Source organism: Alternaria ventricosa (assembly GCF_023758065.1).
Source record: "Alternaria ventricosa strain BMP 2768 chromosome Unknown scaffold_3, whole genome shotgun sequence".
Classification (NCBI taxonomy): Eukaryota; Fungi; Ascomycota; class Dothideomycetes; order Pleosporales; family Pleosporaceae; genus Alternaria; species Alternaria ventricosa.
This window is the reverse complement of record NW_026055683.1, coordinates 328,753-353,476: the sequence shown is the minus strand read 5'-3', so window position 1 is coordinate 353,476 and position 24,724 is coordinate 328,753. Positions and strand designations below refer to the sequence as shown.

The 24,724-nt window shown below is 53.1% G+C and overlaps 9 protein-coding genes across 9 annotated transcripts; 6 read left to right on the top strand and 3 right to left on the bottom strand.

Moving 5' to 3' along the window:
- Nucleotides 1-345: 345 nt before the first annotated feature.
- J4E93_002044 (uncharacterized protein) lies at nucleotides 346-2,097 on the bottom strand (the record flags this gene model as incomplete). Its single annotated transcript, XM_049339992.1, has 2 exons — nucleotides 346-2,005; nucleotides 2,057-2,097. The coding sequence occupies 2 exons, from the start codon at nucleotides 2,095-2,097 to the stop codon at nucleotides 346-348; spliced, it is 1,701 nt and encodes a 566-aa protein (XP_049202314.1).
- A 988-nt stretch (nucleotides 2,098-3,085) lies between these two features.
- Nucleotides 3,086-3,844, bottom strand: J4E93_002043 (uncharacterized protein; the record flags this gene model as incomplete). Its single annotated transcript, XM_049339991.1, has 1 exon — nucleotides 3,086-3,844. The coding sequence occupies one exon, from the start codon at nucleotides 3,842-3,844 to the stop codon at nucleotides 3,086-3,088; it is 759 nt and encodes a 252-aa protein (XP_049202313.1).
- Nucleotides 3,845-5,656: 1,812 nt separating this feature from the next.
- On the top strand, nucleotides 5,657-6,637 carry J4E93_002042 (uncharacterized protein; the record flags this gene model as incomplete). The annotated part of the gene is made up of 1 exon (XM_049339990.1): nucleotides 5,657-6,637. The coding sequence occupies one exon, from the start codon at nucleotides 5,657-5,659 to the stop codon at nucleotides 6,635-6,637; it is 981 nt and encodes a 326-aa protein (XP_049202312.1).
- Nucleotides 6,638-8,296: 1,659 nt separating this feature from the next.
- J4E93_002041 (uncharacterized protein) lies at nucleotides 8,297-9,237 on the top strand (the record flags this gene model as incomplete). The annotated part of the gene is made up of 2 exons (XM_049339989.1): nucleotides 8,297-8,971; nucleotides 9,028-9,237. The coding sequence occupies 2 exons, from the start codon at nucleotides 8,297-8,299 to the stop codon at nucleotides 9,235-9,237; spliced, it is 885 nt and encodes a 294-aa protein (XP_049202311.1).
- Nucleotides 9,238-9,877: 640 nt separating this feature from the next.
- Nucleotides 9,878-10,950, top strand: J4E93_002040 (uncharacterized protein; the record flags this gene model as incomplete). The annotated part of the gene is made up of 3 exons (XM_049339988.1): nucleotides 9,878-9,882; nucleotides 9,929-10,053; nucleotides 10,106-10,950. The coding sequence occupies 3 exons, from the start codon at nucleotides 9,878-9,880 to the stop codon at nucleotides 10,948-10,950; spliced, it is 975 nt and encodes a 324-aa protein (XP_049202310.1).
- Nucleotides 10,951-12,875: 1,925 nt separating this feature from the next.
- J4E93_002039 (uncharacterized protein) lies at nucleotides 12,876-14,525 on the bottom strand (the record flags this gene model as incomplete). Its single annotated transcript, XM_049339987.1, has 3 exons — nucleotides 12,876-14,014; nucleotides 14,064-14,345; nucleotides 14,396-14,525. 3 exons carry the CDS (start codon nucleotides 14,523-14,525, stop codon nucleotides 12,876-12,878), a joined length of 1,551 nt encoding a protein of 516 aa, XP_049202309.1.
- A 1,824-nt stretch (nucleotides 14,526-16,349) lies between these two features.
- On the top strand, nucleotides 16,350-17,122 carry J4E93_002038 (uncharacterized protein; the record flags this gene model as incomplete). The annotated part of the gene is made up of 2 exons (XM_049339986.1): nucleotides 16,350-16,788; nucleotides 17,085-17,122. The coding sequence occupies 2 exons, from the start codon at nucleotides 16,350-16,352 to the stop codon at nucleotides 17,120-17,122; spliced, it is 477 nt and encodes a 158-aa protein (XP_049202308.1).
- Nucleotides 17,123-19,111: 1,989 nt separating this feature from the next.
- On the top strand, nucleotides 19,112-21,423 carry J4E93_002037 (uncharacterized protein; the record flags this gene model as incomplete). The annotated part of the gene is made up of 3 exons (XM_049339985.1): nucleotides 19,112-19,869; nucleotides 19,917-20,113; nucleotides 20,162-21,423. 3 exons carry the CDS (start codon nucleotides 19,112-19,114, stop codon nucleotides 21,421-21,423), a joined length of 2,217 nt encoding a protein of 738 aa, XP_049202307.1.
- A 586-nt stretch (nucleotides 21,424-22,009) lies between these two features.
- Nucleotides 22,010-22,855, top strand: J4E93_002036 (uncharacterized protein; the record flags this gene model as incomplete). The annotated part of the gene is made up of 1 exon (XM_049339984.1): nucleotides 22,010-22,855. One exon carries the CDS (start codon nucleotides 22,010-22,012, stop codon nucleotides 22,853-22,855), a length of 846 nt encoding a protein of 281 aa, XP_049202306.1.
- Between the last annotated feature and the right edge of the window lie 1,869 nt (nucleotides 22,856-24,724).

Genomic DNA, 24,724 nt, shown 5'->3' with positions numbered 1-24,724 from the left:
CGCGGTGTACGGGAGGGAGGGATGGAGTACATCGTGGAAAAAAGACGAATGATTGGCGACTTCGACGACGCGAGCGCATTCCAATGCGTTCAAGCGAGTGAGAGTACTGTATGCTCTGTAGTGCTCTGCATTTACTTCGAAAAAAGGGTATATAGAGCGACAGCTTGATTCATTGATAAGACTATAGGATGTCTGGGTGTATCTTCAACGCCATCAAGGAATGTCAGGTAGTTATAGTTGGTAATGTCATCGATGGACGCAAACACCTTTTCATACGTGATCGTAATCGTGCAGCAAACTCGTGAAGATGTCTCATTGGGAGTTGTTTGTCTCTTTGACTCCTTTCTAACATCTACACTCTACACCCTTCCGACTCACACAAAGGTACTTGACGCCCTTGTACGGCGTGACACCACTACCTAGCCCTTTACTCTTCTTCTGATCTACATTCAAACTCTCCACCTTGATTCCACTCGGCAGCCAACCCTTGACGGAGAAGCTAATGGTCGCACAGCTTGGCATGAGGACTTTGTTTGCCTGTTTAATCTTCGCATCGCTATCCGGCTTGGCTACGCTCGATGACGAATGTGCAGGTAAAGAGACTTGTGTGCCCTGATCATCATCGTAATCGTATGTCGATGTCGCGAACGATACAGGTCCACCAGCGTCCAACGCGTCCTCCGCAGATGGGTCATCCTGCCCAATCACCGTCCCGCGCAATGTAGCCGTCGCACCGACCCCACCGCCGCGGTCTTGAGACATGAGATTGCTTATCTCGCGACTGCTGATGCGCCATTCTATTGCCCTGTCTCCGGGCGCGTAGCCTGCATCTCCTGTTCCGCGCGCGACGCGTAGATCGGCGACGTTTCTGACGGACGCTGGAAGCGGGATGTGGATGGTCATTTCTTCGATTGCGGGGGCGGATGTGGTTCCTGTCGTGGAGGATACGCGTCCCAGGCTAGCTTTCGCCGCGCTGGGTTGGGAGGGCTTGTTTCCAGAGAAGCGTGGATTGAGTTGGAGTTTGACTTCGAAGTCTGTGCCGGTCGGACCGAGAGAGGGGTGGACGGATACTGTAGCTGGTATGTTTAGTTTTGGACTTGAAGTCTTTGCGTTCTTCTCCGTGGAGAAGGCATCGAGTGCTGCAGATCCCAGCAAGTCCACTTCGTATCCCGCAAGCACAAAGCGACCGTCTGGCGGTACGAATGAAAGTTCACCTGGCCTCGCTTTCCACTGGTTGAGTCTGACGCAGGGATGGAAGACAGGGAGTGAGACTGCGTTTTGTATGCCACCTGCGCATCCCAAGTGTAGTATGAGATCAGGTATTCCAGAGACCTTGGCCGTGAAGGCGATCGTACCGTTGGCCATGGCGGCTAGAGGGCGACCAGATGGTGACAGAGTGACCTCTAGTGTTTCCACAATATCCACATACATCTCGTTGCTCGTATGCCTGACGTTCGCTCTTCTCCATGGCACCGGTGAGCCTGTCTGACTTGAGGTTGGTGATGGTCCCAATCGTGGGCTTGCTCTGCCACCACCTAGACCGAATGCTCCAGTAGCAGAGGGCGCGAGCGAGCTAGGTGTCGAAGAGGGCAGTCCCACTCCTCCCAGTAGACTCTTGAGTAGATTCGGCGCTTCGACGACATCTCTCAGCGCGTTCGGTTCCGTGTTCGCGATGATTCCGCCATCCACCATCTCGCTGAGTAGCTGTGCGACGACATCGTAGTTCCCTTCGATCTTGCTCGCTAGCAGTGGTGACCCCAGGAAGTCTTCGAGCACGTCGGTCAGGCGGTGGAGGAAGGTGAGGACGGCGAGGGGGTCGGTGTCTGCTGATGCCGGGCACAGGAACAGAAGCTGGTCTTGTATTATGCTGTATAGCAGCGTCGGTGGGTTGGTGTTGGGCAAATATATCAGCGGCGGCCGGGGGGCGGGATGCGCGAGGTAGAGAGGCAGGAGGACGGAGGATGGAGGCGGGCGGTTGAGGTACGTGTGTTCGAGGAGTGGAGTGCTGAAGATGTTAGAGACGGATGACGTAATCGCTGAAGTAGTCGAGTCTTACTTGTGCTCATCAAAGATGTAGAGAGCTTCAATGGCGCTCATGGTGGGAAATGTCAGCTGCGAGCCATGCGCGTGGGAAGACGTGAGGTCCGCGTCGTGGGGCAGTTTGGGCGGGGAGCTGCCGGAGCTAGAAAGATCCCTGCATGCCTAGCAGCAGGTCGTCCAGACTTTTGGTCGCAACATCTTTACACGATAGAGCCAGAGTCTTGCATCTGAGTTAGTCGCTGGGCTGTCTGTCTAGTGTCGCGATAATGACACTGCCACCTCCTTCCGCTCCGACCTTCAAAGAGGCTCTCAAGAATGACAGAGCGGAATTTGAAGATTGCACTCCATGTCGCGTAGTCGGTATTGTACTCTAAACCACACTGTATCTACCTCAGTACTGACTCTTTGTTAGGAAGTGCAACGTTTCTAGGCCTCGGCGCCTTCACGTACGTCTCGGGTCATTCACAGATCAAAGCCAACGAAGCCGCGATACGAGCCAGCAAAAGCATGTTCGGAATGCGGAGTAGAGGAATGGCAATAACAGGAACAAGCGCCGTCATGGTGGGCCTGGGGTTATATCGGTGGTTTGCATAACGGGGGGGATATAAGGACACGCTTGAAGGTCACAAGCCTGAAACGTATACCTAGGTATTGTAGGCGGAAAGACTTGAGTACAAACATGGGCATGCATCGGCGTTTGGTTGTCACATCTTCACGAACGAGATGAGTCACTGCATATGGCATACAACAGTTGAGGACATGTAATGATGGTATTAACACCAAACCTCCAAAAAAAAACCGCTATCTACTTCCACCCCCGAATGATGTCCCACCCCGTAGAAAATGCGAAAAGGTATATAGCCTCCGAAATCAATAACACCACAGAATGCGTCTAGTAAGCCTCCCCCAATGCGTATGAAAAAATGATCCACAAGCCCTGTGCGCCGTCTGGGTATGATGCAAGTAGTCGTGATTCGTCGAATGGTCGTTCGTGTCATTGCCTGGAGTTCGATGACGGGCCCTCAGGCTTCGCCGAGCTGCGGTGCTACGACATGCGTCCGCGCTTAGATCCTCCGCCTGATGAGCCGTCTCGCCGGTCGTTGAAGCCATCGACGTTGAAGAAGTCGTTCATGAGTCGTCTCTTCTGCCCTGCACCGTTGCCTAGTTGAAAGAGGTTCTGGGCGGCGGATCGTTGGAGGTTTCGGGTAGACGAGCGGTTCGTAGGGCGGCGGGAAGCAGGGAAAGCGCGACGGGCAGCAGCTGACATATCGGCGACGGCGGTCTCGTTTGGTGATTCAGAGGGTAGGGTTTGTGCGGCAGAGAACTCGAAGATATGGTGCAGCGGCGACATGTCGGCTTCAGTCGTAGAAGCTTCCATCTGGAGGGGCGGCGCAGAGTCAGAGCGTGTGTCCGTAATCGTTGAAGGTGCCAGCGTGCTTGAGTCGTCCATGCCGTGAGTTCGGTCCATGATGGGTGATGAGCTTCTGGCGCGGTTGTTGTCGAGGTATTCGTCGTCGCTGTCGCTGCTCGTCTGCTTGGGCAAGCTTCCGTCTAGTCGTTCCGTGGCCCACTGCCGTATTCGCCAGCCCTCGCCGTCGCCCACGCCAATATTCTCCTTGTCGAGGAAGGTGAGCAGCTCATCGAGAGCTTCCTGGTAGCCGTCGGTACGGGCCCTGTCGATGTCGGCAAGCGCAGACTTGTACAGATGCGTCACGTTCAGGGCAGCGGTGCGGAAGGACTGGTGCACGTCGTGCTGCCCTCTTGTCTTGGGCAGCGACTTGTTGAGGCTGCGCATCGAGTCCATGGTTGTTGTACGAGCTGTTGACGGCAGGTGCGGTTGTGTCAAATCTTTGTCGGGCTCCACTGCGTTGTGGCCGGTGTTCGGCACCCGCGGGCGATGCAACCGTGATGGGGAGCGTGATGGAAGAAAAAAAGTAGATGAGGCAGATAATGTGAACGAGAGTGTTGTTCACTCAGAAGAAGCGTGGCTTCTCGTCGCTCGCTGGGTTGAGGTCGTGCGCTGCTCCTGGACTCGCGGGGTTGACGCTATCACGGCTCTTAGCTCCGGGCTAGGCCCTGACTGACAGCATGTGCCACCCTTCACCCGTCCCCGTCAACATCCTTGATTCACACCCCAGCTTCCAGTCAGCATGCCATCATGACTTCACACCTAGAGCAACTTCCTGTCGAGCTGTTCGAGCTCGTTGCTGCCACTCTTAATCTCTCGTCTCACAAAAGCCTTCGTCTTGCATCCAAGAGATGTCGCTTCCTCACTCATTCTGTATTTGTAGAACACGCTTTCTCCCGCCTAAAGACTACTCTTGGACCACCCTCTCTCAACCGTCTCGTCAACGTAGCGCAGTCGCCTCATTTCCGTGGTTCTGTCAAAGTCCTACAGATCCAGCTCCTGACATCAGCGGAGTATGATGTCCTCGCTGCCATTAGCCATGTGGGCAGGTTCCCGCCACCCAAACGATTCCCCAGGGTACCTGGCATCCAAAACAAAGATATCAAGGACGAAGCACCCACATTCAATTATGTCGTCGGAAGCGAATATCCAACCCGGGTGTACGATGGCCTTGTTCGAGCATTGCGAGGCTTCACCAACCTGACGGCCATTCATTTCCATCCGAGGGGATCCCAGCTCGCGGATCCCAGCAGTCTTCTTTCCGCAACCGATTGCCTATTTCGTAGTAGATGCTTTCAGGTCGTCATGGACGCCATCGTTAACAGCGAGGTCCGTCTGAGCGAGTTTCGTATGGCCAAGTGCAAGCGTGGGACTGCGTTGCACAAAGAGGCCATCCTACCATTCTCCGCACTCCAAATGCCCTCGCAATCTCTGAGGACACTACACTATCGATTTTTGCACCTCAGAGTTCTCACTCTCTCTGCTTTGTCTAGAAACGACGACCTCTCTCGCACACCTGGTTGGCAGAATGGGGTCGGAAATATCATTGCCACTGCACCAAAGTTGAAAAGCTTCACAATGAGTCTAGATCGGACTAACTATGCCGCAGCCATCGTCCAGAACATGGTTCCTTCTTGCGCTTGCCTAAAGCTAGAAGTACTCCAGCTCATGTTCTGCGCACTGCATGGAAACGACCTAGTCGCTATTATCAAAAGTCAGGCCGCGACATTGCGACGAGCTGTATTCTCTGACCTTCGCCTTGTGACGGGCACTTGGTCGTCATTATTACACGCTCTGAAGGAGTGTGGGAACCTCGAACATCTGCGCTTCAGCTCGCACTCGGGAGCAGAGCATCCAGTTCGACGTCTGGACGTAGCCCGAGGACATCGTACAATGACTGATATGTTGGATGAGCTCATCGCTGCCTCCGATACTACAGCAGGCGCTCCGAACTCACAGGAAAGTGGCTTTGTTGACCCTCATCATCACGCTGGTCTGTCATTGGCCAGAGCCAGTACCACAGTACCAAGTGAATGAGAGACTCACCCACGGATACCAAACTACGCCACTCTGCTCTTGCCTTTTTGTTAATAAACGCCCATTCGGCTCACTACTATCACAGTTCATCTGGTTGATATTCTGGATCTCACCCACTTGAACGCAACACACGACTTGATACACTCCTCAACCGTACCGGCCACGGTCAACATGACATCTGCATCTCAACTCTCGGAGTCCGATGTCCGCCTATTCCTGCAACAGCTTGAGGCCAATCCTGTCGACGTGACCAAATGGAACCCGATGATGCGCTTTTCGCTGCTTCGTGGTGGGCTCATCGACTTCACAATTTATGGCCGTCGCGTAGGCTCAGCACCCCGTTTTGCTTTGATGGCTGTGTCTCAAAAGGCGCTCGTATTCCTCGCCAAGCACCCTCGCGCACCAGCAATCAACTTCACCTTCGATGTACCCGCTGTACAGCTGCGAGGTGGAAATGGCCAGGCAAAACTCGTCTCCGGGAAGGGCAAGATGCGCGAAGCTCAGATCAAGATCCATGAAGCTGCTCTTGTTGCGATCACACAATGGCTTACGGCCCTGTGCACACCCGCACTAATGCCTCTCATCGGGGCAAGCTTCTCGATCGAGACGTGTATCCGCTTCATCTGCGTTCACACTCTACACGCCTCAGAATATGTCCAGCACCTGACCGACAAGTTCATTACAGACGCCGGTAAGCTTGCACTGAGCTCGCAGCAGGTGACAGAGCTTGTCAGGTCGTGCCGCGGTGACGACGATCAATTGCTCATGGGACTCGCGGAGAAGTTGATCGGGAAAAAGCTCGACGGCCAACTCGCCCCTAAGCAACTGAACATATTTCTGTGTAAGGCAGGAAACGAATTACTGAAAAAGAAGGTCGAGACCCTGGAGAAAGAGATGGGCTTCACGGTTAAAGGGACGGGCTCGAAGGCGACATTGCAGTCCTGGGCTGAGGGATTTCCTTCCTTATCCCCCACAGCGGTAACCCGTTCCGCAGGGCGGGTTCATGAGATCAAGGACCAGGAGATAATCGAGATCGACACAGACGTAATGGAAGTGGATGCCGACGGGTGGCAAATACCTCCTCGTGCGAAAGAGAACGCGGCAGTCTCGAAGAGGCGGAAATTGACGCACGACAAGGATGTTAGGAAGTAAAAGACGGTTGAGCTGGAGATGGGATTGACCGGTTCGAGCTGAAGGCGATGCGGGCTGTGACTTGAACGTCGGAGTCGATCTCTGATCGTCGACCGGGAGTACTGTGCGGGTCTAGCACGATGCGTTGATGTCAATCTCTAACGATGGGCTGGCTGAGTAGACCCTACGTGTACGAATGAATGCTATCCATCAAACCGATATGGAAGAAATGCCACCGCTTGCTGATGTGCTTACGGGGCTAGACTATCCCGCGTCCTTCCAACAGCCTACACAAGTGACAAATTAATCCATCTTCACCCATTATTTCCCACTCGTTCGTGAACGACCTAGACACCGGTGAGTCTCCACTGAATAAGATGATAGCCTCCCTTCGGCACACATCACCGAGCGAGATGTCTACTCGCACGAACATGCAGTTGCTCCACAACGCTACCTAGGTACCGACACAACAAAAGCTTGATCTCACATCGATCTACATCGCTTCCACCATCCCGACATCTAGCGAGAACCTGCATGCATCGGAGGTCTAATGAGTGGGTAGTGGGGTAGTGCTGACCGGAACACCAAGGTTTTGCCGGCAGGACGCCTCGCTCTCGCCTGCGTCTGCGCAGGTGGGACAATACCGAATGCTTGGGAATAGATCACTCATATCCAGGGTCTGTCTGTATCTCGGTATGAAGGAGCTGGGCGTGCATGAGATCACGGGATAAATTCGCTGCTAGAACCCAATCTAATTATGGAACCGTGTAGTAGCGCGTTCGGGGCGGGCCCTGACGTCTTGTCAAACTATCACGAAATGCCTCGCCGTGTCAGCAACGACCCTCCGACTAACAGTATGCACTCACAATCGCATCCTGCCCAAACAAGACGACAAAAACACGAATTCGGCTCTCCATGCTGAGGTCCGAGCAGACTGTGCGACGAATGCACTGCTTCTGGAAACATTCTGTGGATCACCCTTGCGCCGATGCTGTCGATCTCACGTCGGGGATTTTGAGCACCGACAACAACACAGCAACGCGCCAAGATCACCATTCCACAACCGCGAAAACCTTGAAGCCACTTGTCAGCGCCAGCGCTGAAGATACGTCTATCACACCTGTCAGGGTCCGGGCCTTGCAATAGCTCGAGATTAGTAACTGGGAACTGTGTTCCGGTGCGCGATACTAGGTAGGAAGTCGCATGTAGCGCGAGGCCGCCAACGGCTTACACGACCCCCACCGACCAATGCCATGGACCGGAATCGTCAGATCTTAGAAGTGGGTACGGCTCGAATCGGTCAGAATGGAGACAAGAGATGCAGAGGACGAGGAACTGTAGATTGCCGGTGGGTAAGATCGCTGTTTAGTGTTTATCGAATTTCCTACAGTTTGCGCGGATGCGTCGGTACGGCTGTCATCACCATCGGTCTAATTTTGATCGCGACCCATCTCACGGTCAGCCGTTGAGAGCGGCGAACGTTGGTGTTTGGGTATATATTTCTTTGGAGTTTCCTCGAATTTGGTTTGGTCAGGCTCAACAGTTCAGCACGGTTTCGTCTTTCTTTCTTCTTTCAAATTCGATAGCCTTGCGTTGATATACTGGTATCATTACGATCGTTGAAGTCGGATCTTTGACCAACACAACACTACATCGAACGACCCTCGCTACTGCTTCAATATGCGGTACTCAGCCATCACCCTCGTTGCGCTTACGGCGACATCAACTTCAGCCTTCTCTCTATGGCCTCGCCAAAGCTCTAGCTGTCCTTCCGTCTGGACTGCCGTCGCCACCGAGCTTCAAGCCGACTTTGCTGGCTGTGGCGCGGATGCTCACCAGGCCCTTCGTGCTCCCTTCCACGACTGCATCAACAATGGCTGTGACGGCAGTCTCGTTCTCACAGACGAGTGTGGAAGATTAGAGAACGCCGGTCTCTCCGCTATCTGCACGAAGCTCAAGGACTGGAGCGACAAGTACCAAGTCAGCGCTGCAGACATGATCCAGTTCGCCGGCGCTCAAGCAATCGCAGCGTGCCCGCTCGGTCCCAGAGTTCAAGCACTGGTCGGCCGCAAAGACAGCTCAAACGCCGCGCCTGTCGGCAGTGTACCCAGCAGCCGCGGCACCCTCGAAAGCATCCTGGGAGCCTTCGCTGCGAAGGGCTTCTCATCCGACGATGTCGTTGCCCTCATGGGTGCGCACAGCGTCGCAGTCCAATTCCACGACGACCCATCGCAAGCCGGAAAGGGTCTCGACTCCACGCCTTTCCGATACGACAACACCTTCTACCAAGAGACCAAGGACCGCAAGGCCCCATACAGTCTCCAGAGCGATCTTCTCATGTCAAACTCCTCTGAGGTATGTGATCACTGTCTTAATTCTCTCACCTGATCCGTCACTAACAGCCTTGACAGACAGCCAGCACGTGGTCTAACTTTGCTGAAGACGCGAACAGCTGGTCTACTGCTTTCACGAGCGCATGGGACCGATTCGCTGTTATCGGCAACGATGCGAGCAAGCTCCAGGATTGCTCAAGCTTGGTCCCCAATGGCTTTGTGACCACGAAGAGGCAAGCGTTTAACATGGCGTTTACCAAGAAGATGAGCGCCAAGTTCAGGTTGTAAGAGAGACGACAGCATATGTTGCTCAGTCTGGATACTAATAGCGATGGCATGGCGTTTGGTGATAGACCATGGTGGTTCTGGGGTGGCTTTACTGTGCTTTCTCAAGATACTCCGCAACACGTTGCACGTTAATGTTTACTTTCATTAATGCATTAGTTTAACCTCATCTTACGCTTGCAGTTATCATCATCGGCATGTGCGCGCTGATCTTGTTCTGCTGTTAATATGGACCCTACAAGAGAACAGCTTCCTTGGACACGTGGGTGGGGAGAGGTGGTATGGCAATGCGCTGCTCTTGGACGAAGCTACCTTAATCTCAAAGACGGATCCTCGAAGAGACGTCTGGGACCTTTTCACCAGACCGGAACAAGCGGGTACGACCCTACAGCATGAGCTCTGAACGTGGATACTTCTATTGCATCTCTCAAGCTATTTCCCGATTGAATCAAATTGCGCGCTCATCTTCACCATCCTCCACGTGGACTTGCTCACCATCACCACTCACCTTCATCGCATTACGCAGGCGACGCGTCCAAGCGCCGTGGAGCTTAAGACATTAGTTCTGCCAGATCCTACGCTTTTCCACTACACCACCACACCATCAAGCCTCGCGAGTGGCACATCTCGACGCGAGTTGAACATGGCGTAAGTACTCAGCAACCCTACTACCACGCTTATGCTAACCTGTCAGTGGAAGAAAGCGAGCACTCGAGCCTGCCATTGATGGCGGGCCTGCTGCTGCGACAAGCACCCGTCGCAAGCGCGCTCGCAAAGAGGTGGTCAACGACAAATCTCTGCTGCTGAAGCTCCCCGGAGGTGAGTGACATCATCAAAGGAACCATTTGAGTCTAGCTAACTGGATGAACAGAGTTGAGAAACCGCATCTACGAGTTCATCATGGAAGACGTGAAAGAGTACAAGAAGGGTAAGACTTCAAAAGCACCGAAACGTGAAGGAGCTGGGTATCGGAACTTCCGCAATGATGAACCCATCCACATCAAGTACACTTCTGTCAAATCTCGCAAGCGCTACAAGACAGATAAGCAATGGGCTACCGCACACGACCGTCGCCCTTACTTCGGTTTGACCCAAGCCTGTCGTATGCTGCGCGAAGAGTTCCGACCTCTCTACATGAGCGAACTTGGGTTTTGCATCGATCTGCACGTTGACAAGTACCTCGCTACCTTTGGAGCCAACGAAGAAGAACAGATGATCGGTCAGTCTGTTGCGAACATCGTGCAAGCTCCGCTTTCAGACGTTGGAACAGACTTGCTTCCTTTCCTGGAGAGGCTCCGTGAACTGAAGCAGCCGCGAGTGGACGACTATCGCGTGACATACGATGGACAGCAACACTGGAACCGAGACAATCTGCTAGCTATACTCTGTTATGAGTGGCAGCAAGACACAGGTGATCTTACCAGAGCCAAAACTGGCATCACCAAGATCACTTTCGTCAAGAGCCTGGAGGCCGAGCGTCACAAACAATCGAACGAGATTCCGATATTGGTTGTGGATTTGGATGCAGATTTTTTCGTGTCGCAGACCCAACGGATCATGAAAGCTCATATGGAAAAATTGCTCTATTGCTTTGAACTGGAAGAAGTCGACAACATGGTCACCCAGTTTCGTTGTGGGGGTGAGAGCTTTTCTTTTCGCAGTGAGGCGAATTGGTACGAAAAAGACCCAGCTACAATCGTGCGACTTCGTGACTGAAGGTTTGAGAGGCATTCGCAAGATAAGGAGGGCAAGTGTCAAGATGCGGAGGCAACTGTGGTAGCCAAAGATTTGGAGTAGCGTCGTGAAGTCGTAGAAGCCGCAACCCTTCCATTGGCGCAGAGTTCGATAGCGTAGCAGTGCACGTATGACACTGGAAATGTACACTATCGTGATAATCAATGCATACTCATGATAACCACGGTGAATACCCCCGCTGTATGTCAGGTCGGTCACAACGTTATGCTTCAAGGGACCTGCGACATAAGATGATGGTATTGATTCCTTGAAGATACATATTGGAAGTAGTTTCCTTACTGAATCCGTTGACGTCACGCGCGCAAGCCTGGGCGAAAGGGTCTTCCGCTGCCAACCTCAGAGGGAAGCTGCGAACTTGATCCACCCTTGTAGCGACAGTGCCACGCCTACCCTCCAAAAGACAGGCTCTACCTACACGACAACACCATAACCACACCTCCATCCTTGAAGTCACCATGCGATGCTCGCAGATCGCGCGAAAGCGACCTCACTCACGAAAACGACACGTCGTTCTCAACCATCGCGTTCTTTCCTACAAGCTCTTGTCTGGTCTTTCCAGGAATTCCAAAAACCACTGCAGATGACGACGGCGATGCACTCTGAGGTTTTACTCATGACGTACATAGTCTGGTGGTACAACCCACTTAACATCCAGATGCCAATCACTATCACCGACTCGGGCGCGCATGCCATGGCAGCGATTCTTGCTGTATTTTCCACTACCTCACTCCTCAAGGAACACAACCGAAAACCTATACCTGCCCTTCCCACCGACAGAACCCGTCCATTCCAACCCGTGCAGCCTTCGCCCCTTGGCGATTTCTGCTTGATCAAAGGAGTCATTCTACATGGGTTCCAGTTTCGGGGCTGGCACAACAACCAAGACACCCTTATGGACGAGGACTTCGCTTGAGCCAAACCGAGGTCGCGTGTTTCGGCTTAGCTCAACAAGCAATACGGATGTACAACCTTCGCAACATCCCTCAAGCCAACTTCTCCCAGACGTATGTGACCCCACGAGTTCGGAACCGACAGTTCAGCGACCGCTGGCGACACACTTACTGGCACACTACACTCTGTCTGGTGGGTGGATTCATATATGGAAGTTCACATTTCTTTGTATGTGACAACGAGTTCAAAAGCGGCTCCATGCACTGGGCCTAGAGATGCTCATCGCTATACATAGCGGCAGCCGGCCTTCTCCTCCCTTTTTTGAAACTGGGCCAGCGCTTGTACTCGATCACCATGTTCATGGTCGCCTCGTTAATGGTGCATGTATACATCGGGGCCCGCATATCTCTTGTGTATACAGCTGTCCCCCAGCTGTGGGACCTCCCGACGTCAGCTTACAAGAAGATTGATGCCATGGCATTTATACCACATATTGGATGAGCAGCAACGGGGTCGCTCCTCAAGAAACAGCACGAGGGGCGGGTAGAACTGGTGTCACGTTCTACAAATAATTCGGGGTTGAAGGATACGTTACCTTAGAAACCGCCTAGTTATTAGTATTCATTATCATGTATACTGCAAGTTGCAAACTGCCGCACAAACTGCAGCCGCCCCTAGTGGCAGGCAGATCTTGCACGCGACTATTCTTGAGTGGGCACGTTCACAAAATGTTAAATCCTGTTCAATTTGGCCGCGGCGATGTACAGATGAGGATACACACACCACAAGGGCGTCAATGGATTCCAGCAGTATGCACTTGATCGAAAAGATGGACAGAACGACAGGCAATTGGAAAGATAGCAAAGTCAGCAAGGCATGATAAGGATCATGAAGAGGTAGAAGTATCATTCCAAAAACATCGCTACAAGAATCGAAGTTACCCATCTAGGGTAAGTATGTATACAAGATAAACATCGCAAAAACTGCGAGATTGTCTACTGAAGAGCCTCAATCATGCGGCGGATCTTAGCAGCAGACTCGCTACCAGCCTCCTGCTCAAGGAAAGCAATGAAGGTCTCGAGGGTGTAGGTCTTCTCACCAGCACCGGCCTCGGGCGCGGATGAAGCAGCAGGCTTGGTGGGCTCAACGGCCTCGGGTGCGACGGAGGTGGGCTCAGCCTCGATCGGGACGGCAGGGGTAGGCTTAGCAGCAGAGGGCTTGGGAGCCTGGGGGGTAGGCTTGGGTGCGACACCGGTGGGCTTAGGTGCGACGGCAGTGGGCTTGGGTGCGGGAGCAGAAGGCATAGGGCCCTTGGAAGGACCAGGCTGGTTGGCCTCAGGCTTGACGCACTGGGAGTAGTATGGGTTCCACTCCTTGCACTCAAGACCCTCAGCGCACTTGTTGTCACCCTTGAAGCCCTGGCCACCACACTGGTACCACTCCTTGATGGGGCCAGATGGCTCCGCGGTAGGAGTGGGGCGGACAGCGGTGAGCATGGTGGTAGGAGCAACGATAGCGCTAGAGACGGTGCCAGGAAGCATCGAAGAAGTGCTGTTGGCTACGGGGTAGGGGGCAACAACGCTGGAGACCTCAGGAGCAGCGGCCGAAGAAGCGGCAGCAGAGGTGGCGGCGGCAGAAGTAGCGACAGCGGAGCTCTCAACGGCAGAAGAGACCTCAACTGGGGCAACCGAAGAAGGCTCAGCCTCGGCAGCGGCGCTGGTGGAAGCGGGAGCAGCAGTGGAAGAGGCGACAGCGGAGGCCGGGGTTGAGGCAGCAGGAGTCTCAGCACCGCCGGTAGCGGTAGCAGCAGGAGCACCAGCGAGCTCGCCGAATGTGAGAAGCTCGGGGGTAGCCTCAGTACCGCCAGCGATGAGAGCAGGGCCAGGGGCGGGGTATGAGTCGAGATCGGCGTGGATGGAGAAACCAAGACCAGGACCAGTCTTGGAGTAGGCCTCTGGGAAAGTGACACCCTTGGGCTCGAGGGTTCCGCTACCGGTGACGGTAAGCTGGTAGCAGGTCATGTAGTGCTGAGCACCACCAGCGGGGCCTGCAGCGTGAAGGGCGATAGCCTCAGCACGGAGGAGGTAGTCACCAGGAGCAATGTTCTTGGGGATGGTGAAGTCAAGCTTGCCGCCTATTGGGTTGTTAGCCATGGTGTGCAAAGGACGTGATACCGTACGTACAGTTGTAGTTGAGGTCCTTGGTACCCCAGAAGTCGTTGTCGCCCTGAGTGGCATCTGGGTTCTTCGCCCAGGTGTTCTGGTAAACCTTGAAGAACTCGCTGGAACCATCGGCAGTGGCAGCATCCTCAACCTTGGACATGTATGCGAGGACGGGACCCCAGTGAGCACCACCAAGACCCTCCTCCTTGCAGTCACGGGTGTTGTGCTGGTGCATCTCGATAGTGACTGTGTCACCAGCCTCAAAGTCGCACTTTCCCTCCGCTGGAGCAGGGCTAACGTTGCCTAGATTGATGTCAGCACATATCCAAAGTGGGAACTCGAGGGGTACTAACATTGCAGCGCAGTGCTTGTGTAGTCCTCAACGGGGCTGTTGGAAGGTGGCAGCCTGGCACAGGTGCTCTCAAGATCCTTTCCGTTCTTCCAGAGTTGTTGGAAAGTGGCGTGGGCGTTGGCTAGCGCCATGATGGCGGGGAGGACAGCTACGGACTTCATAGTGTATATATTGATGCGAGTAGTGATGCTTGGAATGAGTGACGAGTCAAAAGTTGACAAAAGAGTGACTGAAAAGGCAAAAGAACGAATGAATGACGAAGTCCTGTAGTGAAAGAATGTCCAGCGCAGCTGCGTTACTGTTCAAAGTCTGGCGAGCTCGAGGACTTATATCCTCCAGGGCAGGAGATGAGTCCAGCCGTGAAGCCGAGCAATATGTGGCACGCTGCATAGCTAGCCGTTTCGTTTACCACCGGTCCAATCTCGAACCTGACGCCGGGGCGCTATGTGTCTGCAGCCACGCTCGGATAGATGAACGAAGGATGGATACCTAAGCCAAGAACAGAACTCTTGGGAACCAGAACCAGGTCCATGGGTCAAACGACGACTGACAGGTTTGACATGTGGAGCGCTGATTGGTGGAGACACACTGTGCCTGGAGTTCGAGCCGAGTAGAGCTTAGTGCTGTTTTGACATTGGATGAGGCGAGAATCCTTCACATTGCAGGGGCTCTGGGGCATCCTCTGTAAAGTGTTGGCGTTACTGTCCCGCGCAGCAGACTGCACATTGGTGTGGCTGTCAACGCATTGCAACTGCTTATTGCGATGGCTGGAGCAGAGCTTGCAGAGGATGAACCGCAACAGCTTCTTGATCGCACTTGCTTTGGCACCTGCCTTGCATCGGAAATGATGGTGCGATAGTATGGCTGCGGAATCTAATGATGGCTTCCTCTGCAATCTCAAGAATCTGCAGCTTAAGATACAATGCGGGTCTGCCAACCCAGGGTCGAGGGTATCAACACCGGCTCGAATGGACATGAACATGTTCGTCGGAGAATGACAAGACGGCTAAATAGCCACAGGATAAAACCTTGAGTCGACCTTCACGCCGTATGCGGATGGAGTCATGGACAAATGCGCGCTCATGCTCATGTGCTTTGCGCGCGGCACGTTGAAACGTTCCGGTGGGGCGAGACGAAACACCAACTGCATGATCGCTGCTGGGGTTGCAAGTCGACGCCGTGAAGGGTCGCGGTAAAGTGACTGAGTCTGAAGGATGAAGTATCCAAAGTTGAGGAGATGAAGGCGCGTATGTAAAGGCGGTGTTGGATCATGGTTGCCAGGAGAGGCCGCCAGGCTGGTACGCACCTAAGGATGGTGATGATGTCATCGCCAGCGCGCCGCATCGGCCAAAACTCACAATGCAACTCGTTCTTCGCCGTGTCATGTCACGAAAAATTTGTCGCATAATACTCGCAGTCAAGGATCAAGCCTACAACAAGAGCCGGTCTCGGTCTCGACATGTGACCGGCATGGTCATTGTTCCCAGTAGCGACACTTCAAGAGACCTTCGATCAACGACCATGGCTATCACCGCGTCCGCAAGACGTTGCTTGTTCGCTCAGCCAGAGCCTCGCGTATCTATCTCAGATCCCGAGTTAATCACTATCTCTCATGGCTAGGATGAGATACGGGCTTGTGAGTACAGCAGCTGAAGGCGTTGATCGAGAACGAGAGGTTTTGCTACAGCGACCCTGCTGGGAGATGCTCCTCGTGATGCTAAAATATATTCGTAGTCATATCATCTCCTGTTATGCAATGCAGTAGGTCGGTTGCAGCCCGCAGAAGTTGGAGCCCTTTTTTGAGGATGCTGTGACAGCGCTATTACACCGGTGAAAGAGGAATCACCGGTTTCCTAATCTGGAAGACAAACGCAGTAGCGTTGTTATGATCACCAACCCAACTCAGCACCCACAGAGTCTTCTGGACAGCTCAGCGACACCACACACTCCCTTCAATGACCCAAACACTCGCCATAGTCCCCGGCCCGGACCCGATGGCGCGCGAGCTCTTCGAAATTGAGCGTGAGACTAACGCAGAATTCGAAAAACTTCTCGAGGAAGAAAGGCAGGCCATTGCCGACCACCAGCTCGCTTTGACTCTGTCCGGCTTGAGCACCGATGACCCGGAGTACGTACTCAGCTCGACTTACGCTACAAACCTGGCGAACGATCGCTCCCTCGGTACCAATGAGCAGTGGGCTCGTGCGAAGGAGCTCTACGCAGAGATACACGCATACGAAGTAGCTTCGCAAGCGTCAATCGATCCTGATGAGACAAGCGATACCGAAGAAGAAGTAACCGAAAACGACTCAGAACCAGACCCGGAAGAGCCCCTCACCCTGTGCGAGGCGTGTCTCGACAAGATACCGACCGTAGACACTCTCACGCTTGAGTGTGAGCCCGTGGCTCATAGCTATTGCCGAAACTGCCTCCTCGATCATTTCACCATGGCTCTCGACGACGTTTCGATATTTCCCCCCAAATGCTGCAATATTCCAATACCTCTTGAGGTCTGTCGTACCATGCTTCCTCAAGGATATGTCAAAAGATTTGACCTCAAAGTAGAGGAGCTTGCTACACCGAACCCCACGTACTGCGCCAACTCCGATTGCGCTGCCTTCATTCGAATCAAGGATATAAGCGCCGATGTAGGCACCTGCGTCGACTGCAACGAAACGACCTGTGTGCAGTGCAAACACCGCGCACACGACGGATTGTGTCCGAGTGACCCACATGTACAACTTCTCATGGATGCAGCGAAGCGGGCAAAGTGGCAGCAATGTGCCAAATGCAGGAACATGGTTGAGCTTTCCCAGGGTTGTTTCCACATGAGGTGCCGCTGCCGTAACGAGTTCTGCTACCTGTGCGGCCTACCGTGGAAGACATGCAGATGTCCCCAGTGGGATGAGAATTTCCTTACTCGTCCTGCTCTTGTCGCTCAGCCAGCCCCCGCTCCAGAGGCAGAGGCCGCTGAGCATTTGCACTTTTGGCAACGTCTGGATGGGGGAAACTGTGAAGATTGCAGGGCTCACTGGCTACAATTCGCCATGTACTGCGCCGGGTGCGGAGTCACTAGTTGCTGGCGGTGCATCGACCTTGTTCATTAGAGGCGTTCGACTACTCTGGACAAGTTGAAGGCTACTATTTTGGATCACATGAAGAGAAAGATTCGGGGACCTGGCCAGAAGATTATGTCGGCGCAGGGCGTATGTGGCGAGCGGGTGTCAAGACCTAGAATTTGTACATGAGATCGACGAACGATGCTGAACAGACTGTGAAACTAGCTGCGCATGTCGGATTAGCATTTCAAACCCTATCAGCAATTTTTGTACCCTTCCGAGTTCGGTAGGATGAGCCCGAGAACCACTGACGATGTGGCGGTAGCAGCCTTGAGCCTGGCCCAAACGTTTTCTTTTGCCAAACAACATGTCAGTCAATGACTCGTACCATGTGCTGCATTATCGATGAACGGCCTGTAGCGCGTCACGTATAAGTTCTTCTTTGCCGGTTTCCCATCTTGAGAGCAATGTGGTAGTCGCGATGTTGGTGCTGACAGTCAGTATGGCATGTCATGATCTGAAGGGTAGGAAAGAAAGGCATTCGACATCTAGCTGCATAGCTTCCTTGTGTCGCTACAACACCCCCAGTAACGACTGTCAGCCCTCAATTGGAATTACTCTGGAGTAGAAGTGGTCGTGAGCGATCGGCGCCAGGCCCCTTATTAGCCGGATGCCATGCCCAAGTGTGCGGGAGGTGTCAGCGCTAACCAGTGCTTATCCCGACGCCTCAACACCGCTTTGCCAATGACCTCAGCTTCCGCAGCGCAGCCTTCTCTTTATCATCTCCACATGGTCAGGAGATCATGCAGTCGCCTGCTTCGTCTAAGCCACTATTGCGAACGGTTCTACGCGAGTTCGGGGGCTTAGCATGTCCCTGGGCTACCTGGGCACACGGCACTCACGGCAGCACAATACGAACCATCACAACAACAAAAGGTTAGGTTGAGAGTCCCGCATTTCGAGGTATTGAAATAGAGTAGCTGATCCAGAATAACGCTACACAGATACCACATGTGGCCCCACAGTCCATGAAGCTGATTCGCAAACAAGTATGGCAATGCCACTCTCGCGTTAGAAACGTTAATGATGTACAATCGTATCGCTTCGCATATCCCGACACGTACCTGCATATCCTCGGGAAAACCTTAAACGCGAAAACGGCGACGGCATGTATGCCGTGGATACTGCGTCTGCAGATCTTTTCGCAGCGTCGATGATGCCGAACATTGAGTGGCTTAATTCATCTCCTTCTCTCGCCTCGGTGCCCGAACGACGCCGAGGGGAACGCGGGTTGGGCTCAAAAGTAACGCTGAGCTTAGGATCTACTCTCTACACTGCTTGCCAGATCCATAAATGGGAGCCTTACAGCGCATTGCTTCTTGCGCCTCGCCTCGCCTCGGGTGTCTCGTCCATTTTCAGATTCACGGTTCATACTTTTTCCCGCCACATAGCTCGCTTCATCGTATTTTCAAGCCCTATGTCCAAAGATGGGACGTTGGGTATTTGGCATACTGTCCATGGAATTCCATATAACATGGCCTTCGGCATCCCTTCAGATGTAGCGTCTTGCTCATCAACACAGTCGTTTCTTCTTTGCGCATAAAGCCTGTTGTGGTCGCCCGTGAACCATCATACGGCCAACTTTCGTTGCTGCAACTATGGTAGCCTACGCTCCTTACTTCGCCGCTACGGCTTCATTGTCGTCTGTCCTCCATGCAGGCACCCCTTCTGAGTTCAGCACCGCGTCCATCTGCCAGGTTTTCACAGCTACAGTCACCGAATACGCCACAGCACGACCTACGACCAACTCTCATGGGCATGGTGGGCCATACTACAACCCCTACAACGATGTACCTCTCCCTTTCGAGTGGCCGGGTAAACCATCAAATGGAGAAGCGTACGCTCCTCCTCAGCCTTCGACACCCTATGAGTACGGCGGACCCGCCAAACATGACTACGAAGAACCGTGTTGGGTTTCTAAAGGCACCGATCATCTGAAGGGCTCACTTTCAAATGCCGAACAGTGTGGTAACTCACAGTGGGGTTTGATCGATTCCCCCCATCTCCCGGCGAATGGTCTCCCGAGCAGTAATCCCGATGCCGCATATACATCTGAACCGGCGAGGCTTCCTTCTACCCATTCTCTCCACCTTACAGTATCTGGTTATCCATACGGTTATGCAAACGCTACAGGGTCTACCATTGTCGGACCGACTGCTACCGGGACGCTCGAGCCTATCGCTTCTGCGGCCTCCAAACCAAAGGCTGATCTTCTTTGTCCTTCTATGCCCGACACTGGCGTGACAAGAACATACGATCTTCACGTGGCTTATCAAACGATCGCTCCAGATGGTGTCACCAGAAATGGACTCACAGTCAATGGTCAATTCCCCGGTCCTCTGATCGAAGCCAACTGGTATGGACTGTCCCACAACATTGTAATGCTTTTACTGACCGTATCAGGGGTGATTGGATTCTGTGGAAAGTTACGAATGATTTGACTGATGAGGGTACTACCCTTCATGCTCACGGCCTTTTCCAGACAGAAAGTACCTGGTATGACGGTGTGCCTGCGGTTAGTCAATGCCCGATCACTCCAAACGGCGGTTACTACGAAATGCTTTTCCGGGCCGACCGCTACGGGACGTCTTGGTATCACAGTAAGTTCTTCAGTACTACATTGAGACACGCAAAAGCTAATTCTCTAGGCCATTACAGTGCCCAATACTCCGGTGGCGCTCACGGCCCCATGGTCATACATGGGCCGAAACACGAGGATTACGACATCGATATTGGCCCCATCATTCTCGAAGATTGGTTCCACGCTGACTACTATACCCTTGTGGAGGGGACTATGAACGGCCAATTCCCGCCCTCCAACAACAACCTCATCAACGGAAGAATGAATTACCCATGTGCCAATACTACACTGCCTTGCACGCCTAATGCAGGTATATCCAAGTTCAAATTCCAGTCCGGAAAGAAGCATCTACTACGCCTCATCAACACAGGCGCTGAAGGCAACCAGAAGTTCAGCATCGACGGGCACAAACTGAAAGTCATCGCCGTAGACTACATCCCGGTGAAGCCGTACACGACCAGCGTTGTCACGCTTGCTGTCGGTCAGCGCACTGATGTTGTAGTCGAAGCTATCGGCAAGCCTAGCGATATCTTCTGGATGCGCTCTCAGCTTGCTCAAGGCTTTCGCTGCACACTCACCGATGGCATCTCGCCTAACGCTCTTGCAGCAGTATACTACGAGAATGCCAGTACCGACGCTATCCCTAAGTCTACCTCTGATGTCACGAAGGAACAACTTGAGCAATGCAAGAACGACCCCATCACCCAGGGTATCCCGCTGTGCAAGGTCCCATTGGAAGAGCCTGACCATGTCGAACGTGTGGACTTTGACTTCCGCTCCAACGGCACCAACTTCATCTGGTATCTCAACAACAGCACCTACCACGGCAACTACAACAAGCCAACGCTACTGAAAGCAAAGCGTAACGAGTCGGACTTCAATCCTGAATGGAACGTGTACCAATTCCCCGGTGCGAAGCATGTCCGCATCCACATGGTCAACCACGGTCTCATTGGCGGCCATCCCATGCATTTGCACGGCCATGACTACCACATCCTGGCTGAAGGCTTCGGCGAGTGGGACGGCGTTGTGACAAATCCGGAGAACACGCTGCGCCGCGATGTCCACCAGATGCAGAATGCACGAAACACCACCGGCACTGTTGAGCCTTCGTACCTAGTCCTGCAATTCGTGCAGGATAATCCAGGCGTCTGGCCGCTACATTGTCATCTCGCTTGGCACGTTAGTGGAGGCCTTTTCATGCAGATCCTGGAGAGACCAGAGGATATCCAGAAGCAGACATTTGGGGATGAGCAGTTTCAACTTTGCAATGATTGGGATGATTATACTTCTGAAGTGGTCCTGAATCAGATCGATTCAGGATTGTAAGTAAACTTTCATGTATATAGGGCCCTAGAATGCGAGCATAGTACATACCGATGACTTTCCCCGGTGGTTTTAGCACGTGATTCCACACCTCGCAGGTCGATGAAGGTCGTGTCATAGGGTCTTCATTGCCTGGGCTGATGATGGAGTGGTTCGCAATCCTGTTGCATCTTGCGCGGGTCAGGCGTCTCGAAAGGACGCATGGACCTGGGCAGTTGTGTTGAAGAAGACGCGTTCATAGGCGGCCTAGCGTGCATTGTTCTCAGGAAACCGATAGGCCGAACTCCAAGATGTCGCCGAACGTATAATCTTGCATGCCGCCGGGTTTTCTCGATAGTATCCTATTTTTCCTCTGTTGCCGATCGTCAATTTCCGAGGATAAATCTGCAGTAGCAACGGGCTGTAGGCGCCAGAAGAGATGAGCGCGGGATTTTCGCGCGGGAAGATTTGGTCATGACGTCATGGCTCTGTGAACCCACGGCAGCCCATCAATAAAAGTAAATTAAGACACCGACCACTAGCAGGAGTTCCGTGCTCACGACATCTACTGTACGAAGTACCCCTCATCCTAGTCTGTTATTACTGGCCAATGATAATGAGCGCAGCTCCACAGCATCTCAAAGTCCTCCTAACAGGTGGTGCCAGGGGGATCGGGCGCGGGCTGTTCAGACAGCTGCTGACATCTGGACACGACGTCGTCATGCTGGATTCCAACAAGGAAGAGCTAGAGCATGTCAGAACTCGAGCTGGAGAATGGTCAAACGGGCGAGAGCAAAGCTGGTCTGCGCTTGAGTGTGACCTCAGCAAGCGAACGGAGTTGAAGACTGCTGTGGAAGAAGTCAAGCGGAAATTTGATGGCAAGCTCGACGTTTTGATCAACAATGCTTTCCCGACAGACCTATCGATATCGGAGGATCGTAGCATGGAAGCCGAAGGGGAAGATATGGAAAAAGAGTGGGATTTGAAGGTTGCGATCGGTCTCACTGCACCGTTCATGCTCAGCCGGCTATGCGTTCCGCTTCTCGCTGCTGGAAGTTCTACGCCAAATTCGCCGGGTACCATCATCAACATGTCATCAACGCGCGCATACCAATCAGAAAATGACCACGAGGCGTACTCATCAGTCAAAGCTGGACTGTTGGGGTTAACGCAGTCCATGTCCGTATCGCTAGGCCATCGTCACAAGATCAGGGTCAACGCGATCATCCCTGGATGGATTCACGTCGCCAACGAAAGTAAAGTTGGAGATGAAAGTCAAACCAAGTGGGAAGAGGGTCTCTCAAAGGCCGATGTCGACTGGCATCCGGCTGGTAGAGTAGGTAAAGTGGAGGACATTGCGAAGGCGGTGGAGTACCTTATTGGCAACGAGTTTGTCACTGGTCAGGAGGTGGTTGTAGACGGTGGTGTTGGGAGAAAGATGGTTTACCCTGAGTAGGCACATGCGACTGAATCATGACCAAGTTCTTCGTTAGCTGAGCAAGTCACAACGTGCATATGGTTTGTGCATTACTGTTTAAAGTCCAGACCGCCCAGCCATGAATATGGCGACCCATCGTCTAGCGGTGGAATTCACGCTGGAGACAGAGACAAAGTACGCATACCAGCTACTCAGCCACGCATCAAGAGCAGTTCTTCCAACTTTTCATCTCGGGCAACAACGATGTCTCTCACTGCTCTCTCCACAGAGCTTGATACTATGATAGCCAATCATCTCACCGACGGCAAATCTCGAAAGGCTCTCTGCGCTCTATCGCGCGTGTCTCGATGCTACCATCACGTAGCGGAACCTATCCTGTACCGTGACATCGTTTTTCACGACAGAACTGAGATTCGTGCGAAACGTCTGATGATCACTCTGCTCGACCGGCCGGAGCTCGCACGCCACATCTCGAGCATCACATTGTTGGCGTTGGAAGACACTGAAGAGTGCACCAAGCCTTGCTATACTTGCACATCACACGTATCAGAACATACCGAGCTCAGTCATACTACGCATATGCTGCAGCAATACATGTCGAAAGTAACAAAGACGATCGACAGCATTGATCTAAAGAGCGACCGACAGGCCCAAGTGTGGTTGGCGGACGTCTTCAAGCGAACAGACGATGTCGATCCTGAAGATCGCAGCTTGGACGGAGTTTTAGCTCTAATATTCGCACTCGCTCCAAATGTACAGGAGGCGCATCTGGGATCCATCGCACCAGCATCTCTCGATATCACACTACAGGTTATTTCCCTACGCGATTGGGACCACTATAGACAATCACCTATATGCCCGAAGCTTGCGGAGCTTGATGTGTATGGTTTCCAAGCGAGAGGGGACACCGTCAATTTCGAGCTGCCCAGCGCAGTCCAAAAGGTGCGCCTGTGTACCTGCGACGTGCTCAATGTTAGAATGATATCCACACCACGGATGGCCCTTCGAGAATTGGAGCTGCTCGATGTTCACATCACGCCCAGTGCCTTTGAGTCGTTACTTTCTCACCCCTGTGCCTCAAGACTGGAATATCTTAGCCTCGACCATCTCACATGCGATGTAACACAGCCAGGGCAAGCAACCCTAGTCATGTCAAATCTCTTACGGAAACACTTACCACATCTAAGAACCCTTCGCTACGTTCGTCCCGACGACGTTCCAATGCCAACGAACTGCATCCTCGATTCGCTCTACGCTCTTCAAGAGCTGCATACCCTGCACATCGACTTCACCTTACTTTCCCGATACCTACGCCAGATGACACAAGACAGCCGTATATCCTTCCTGCCCCCTAGCATCAGACACTTAGAAGTAACCGATGCCATGACAGTGCCACTCGAAGATCTTCGTTTGCGATCAGAAAATACAGGGCCACTGGACTCCCCATCTAGGTCTAACTTATGGCGGCTCATAGTAAGTCCGGCGACAGTGCTCACCCTTGAAAGCTTCAATCTAGTCGTAACGCCAACCTCTGGATGGGTAGGCGAAGGCGAACCTGCATCCCTCCGTGACTTACGATCGGAAATGATCGAACGCCTACACGATGCGGTGGTTGCAGCTTCTCACCGTGGTATCAAATTCTGTGTATACGGCGACAGCAGGGACTTGGAGATAAAGCGGCAGTTATTGATGAGTGTTGATACCCCGTTCGCAGCACCGGTGTCAACCAATGAAGCTTCTGAGAGTTCAAATCAAGCTCACGGCTCTGGAGTGGCCTCGGTGACCTAGGATAGGTTAGCTCGCCTGGTGGCGGGTTGGGGTTCTTCACTCGAAGGCGTTGGGTCTTGTAACCTAGCAATACAATACCCTCGCAAAGAACGAAGTCAG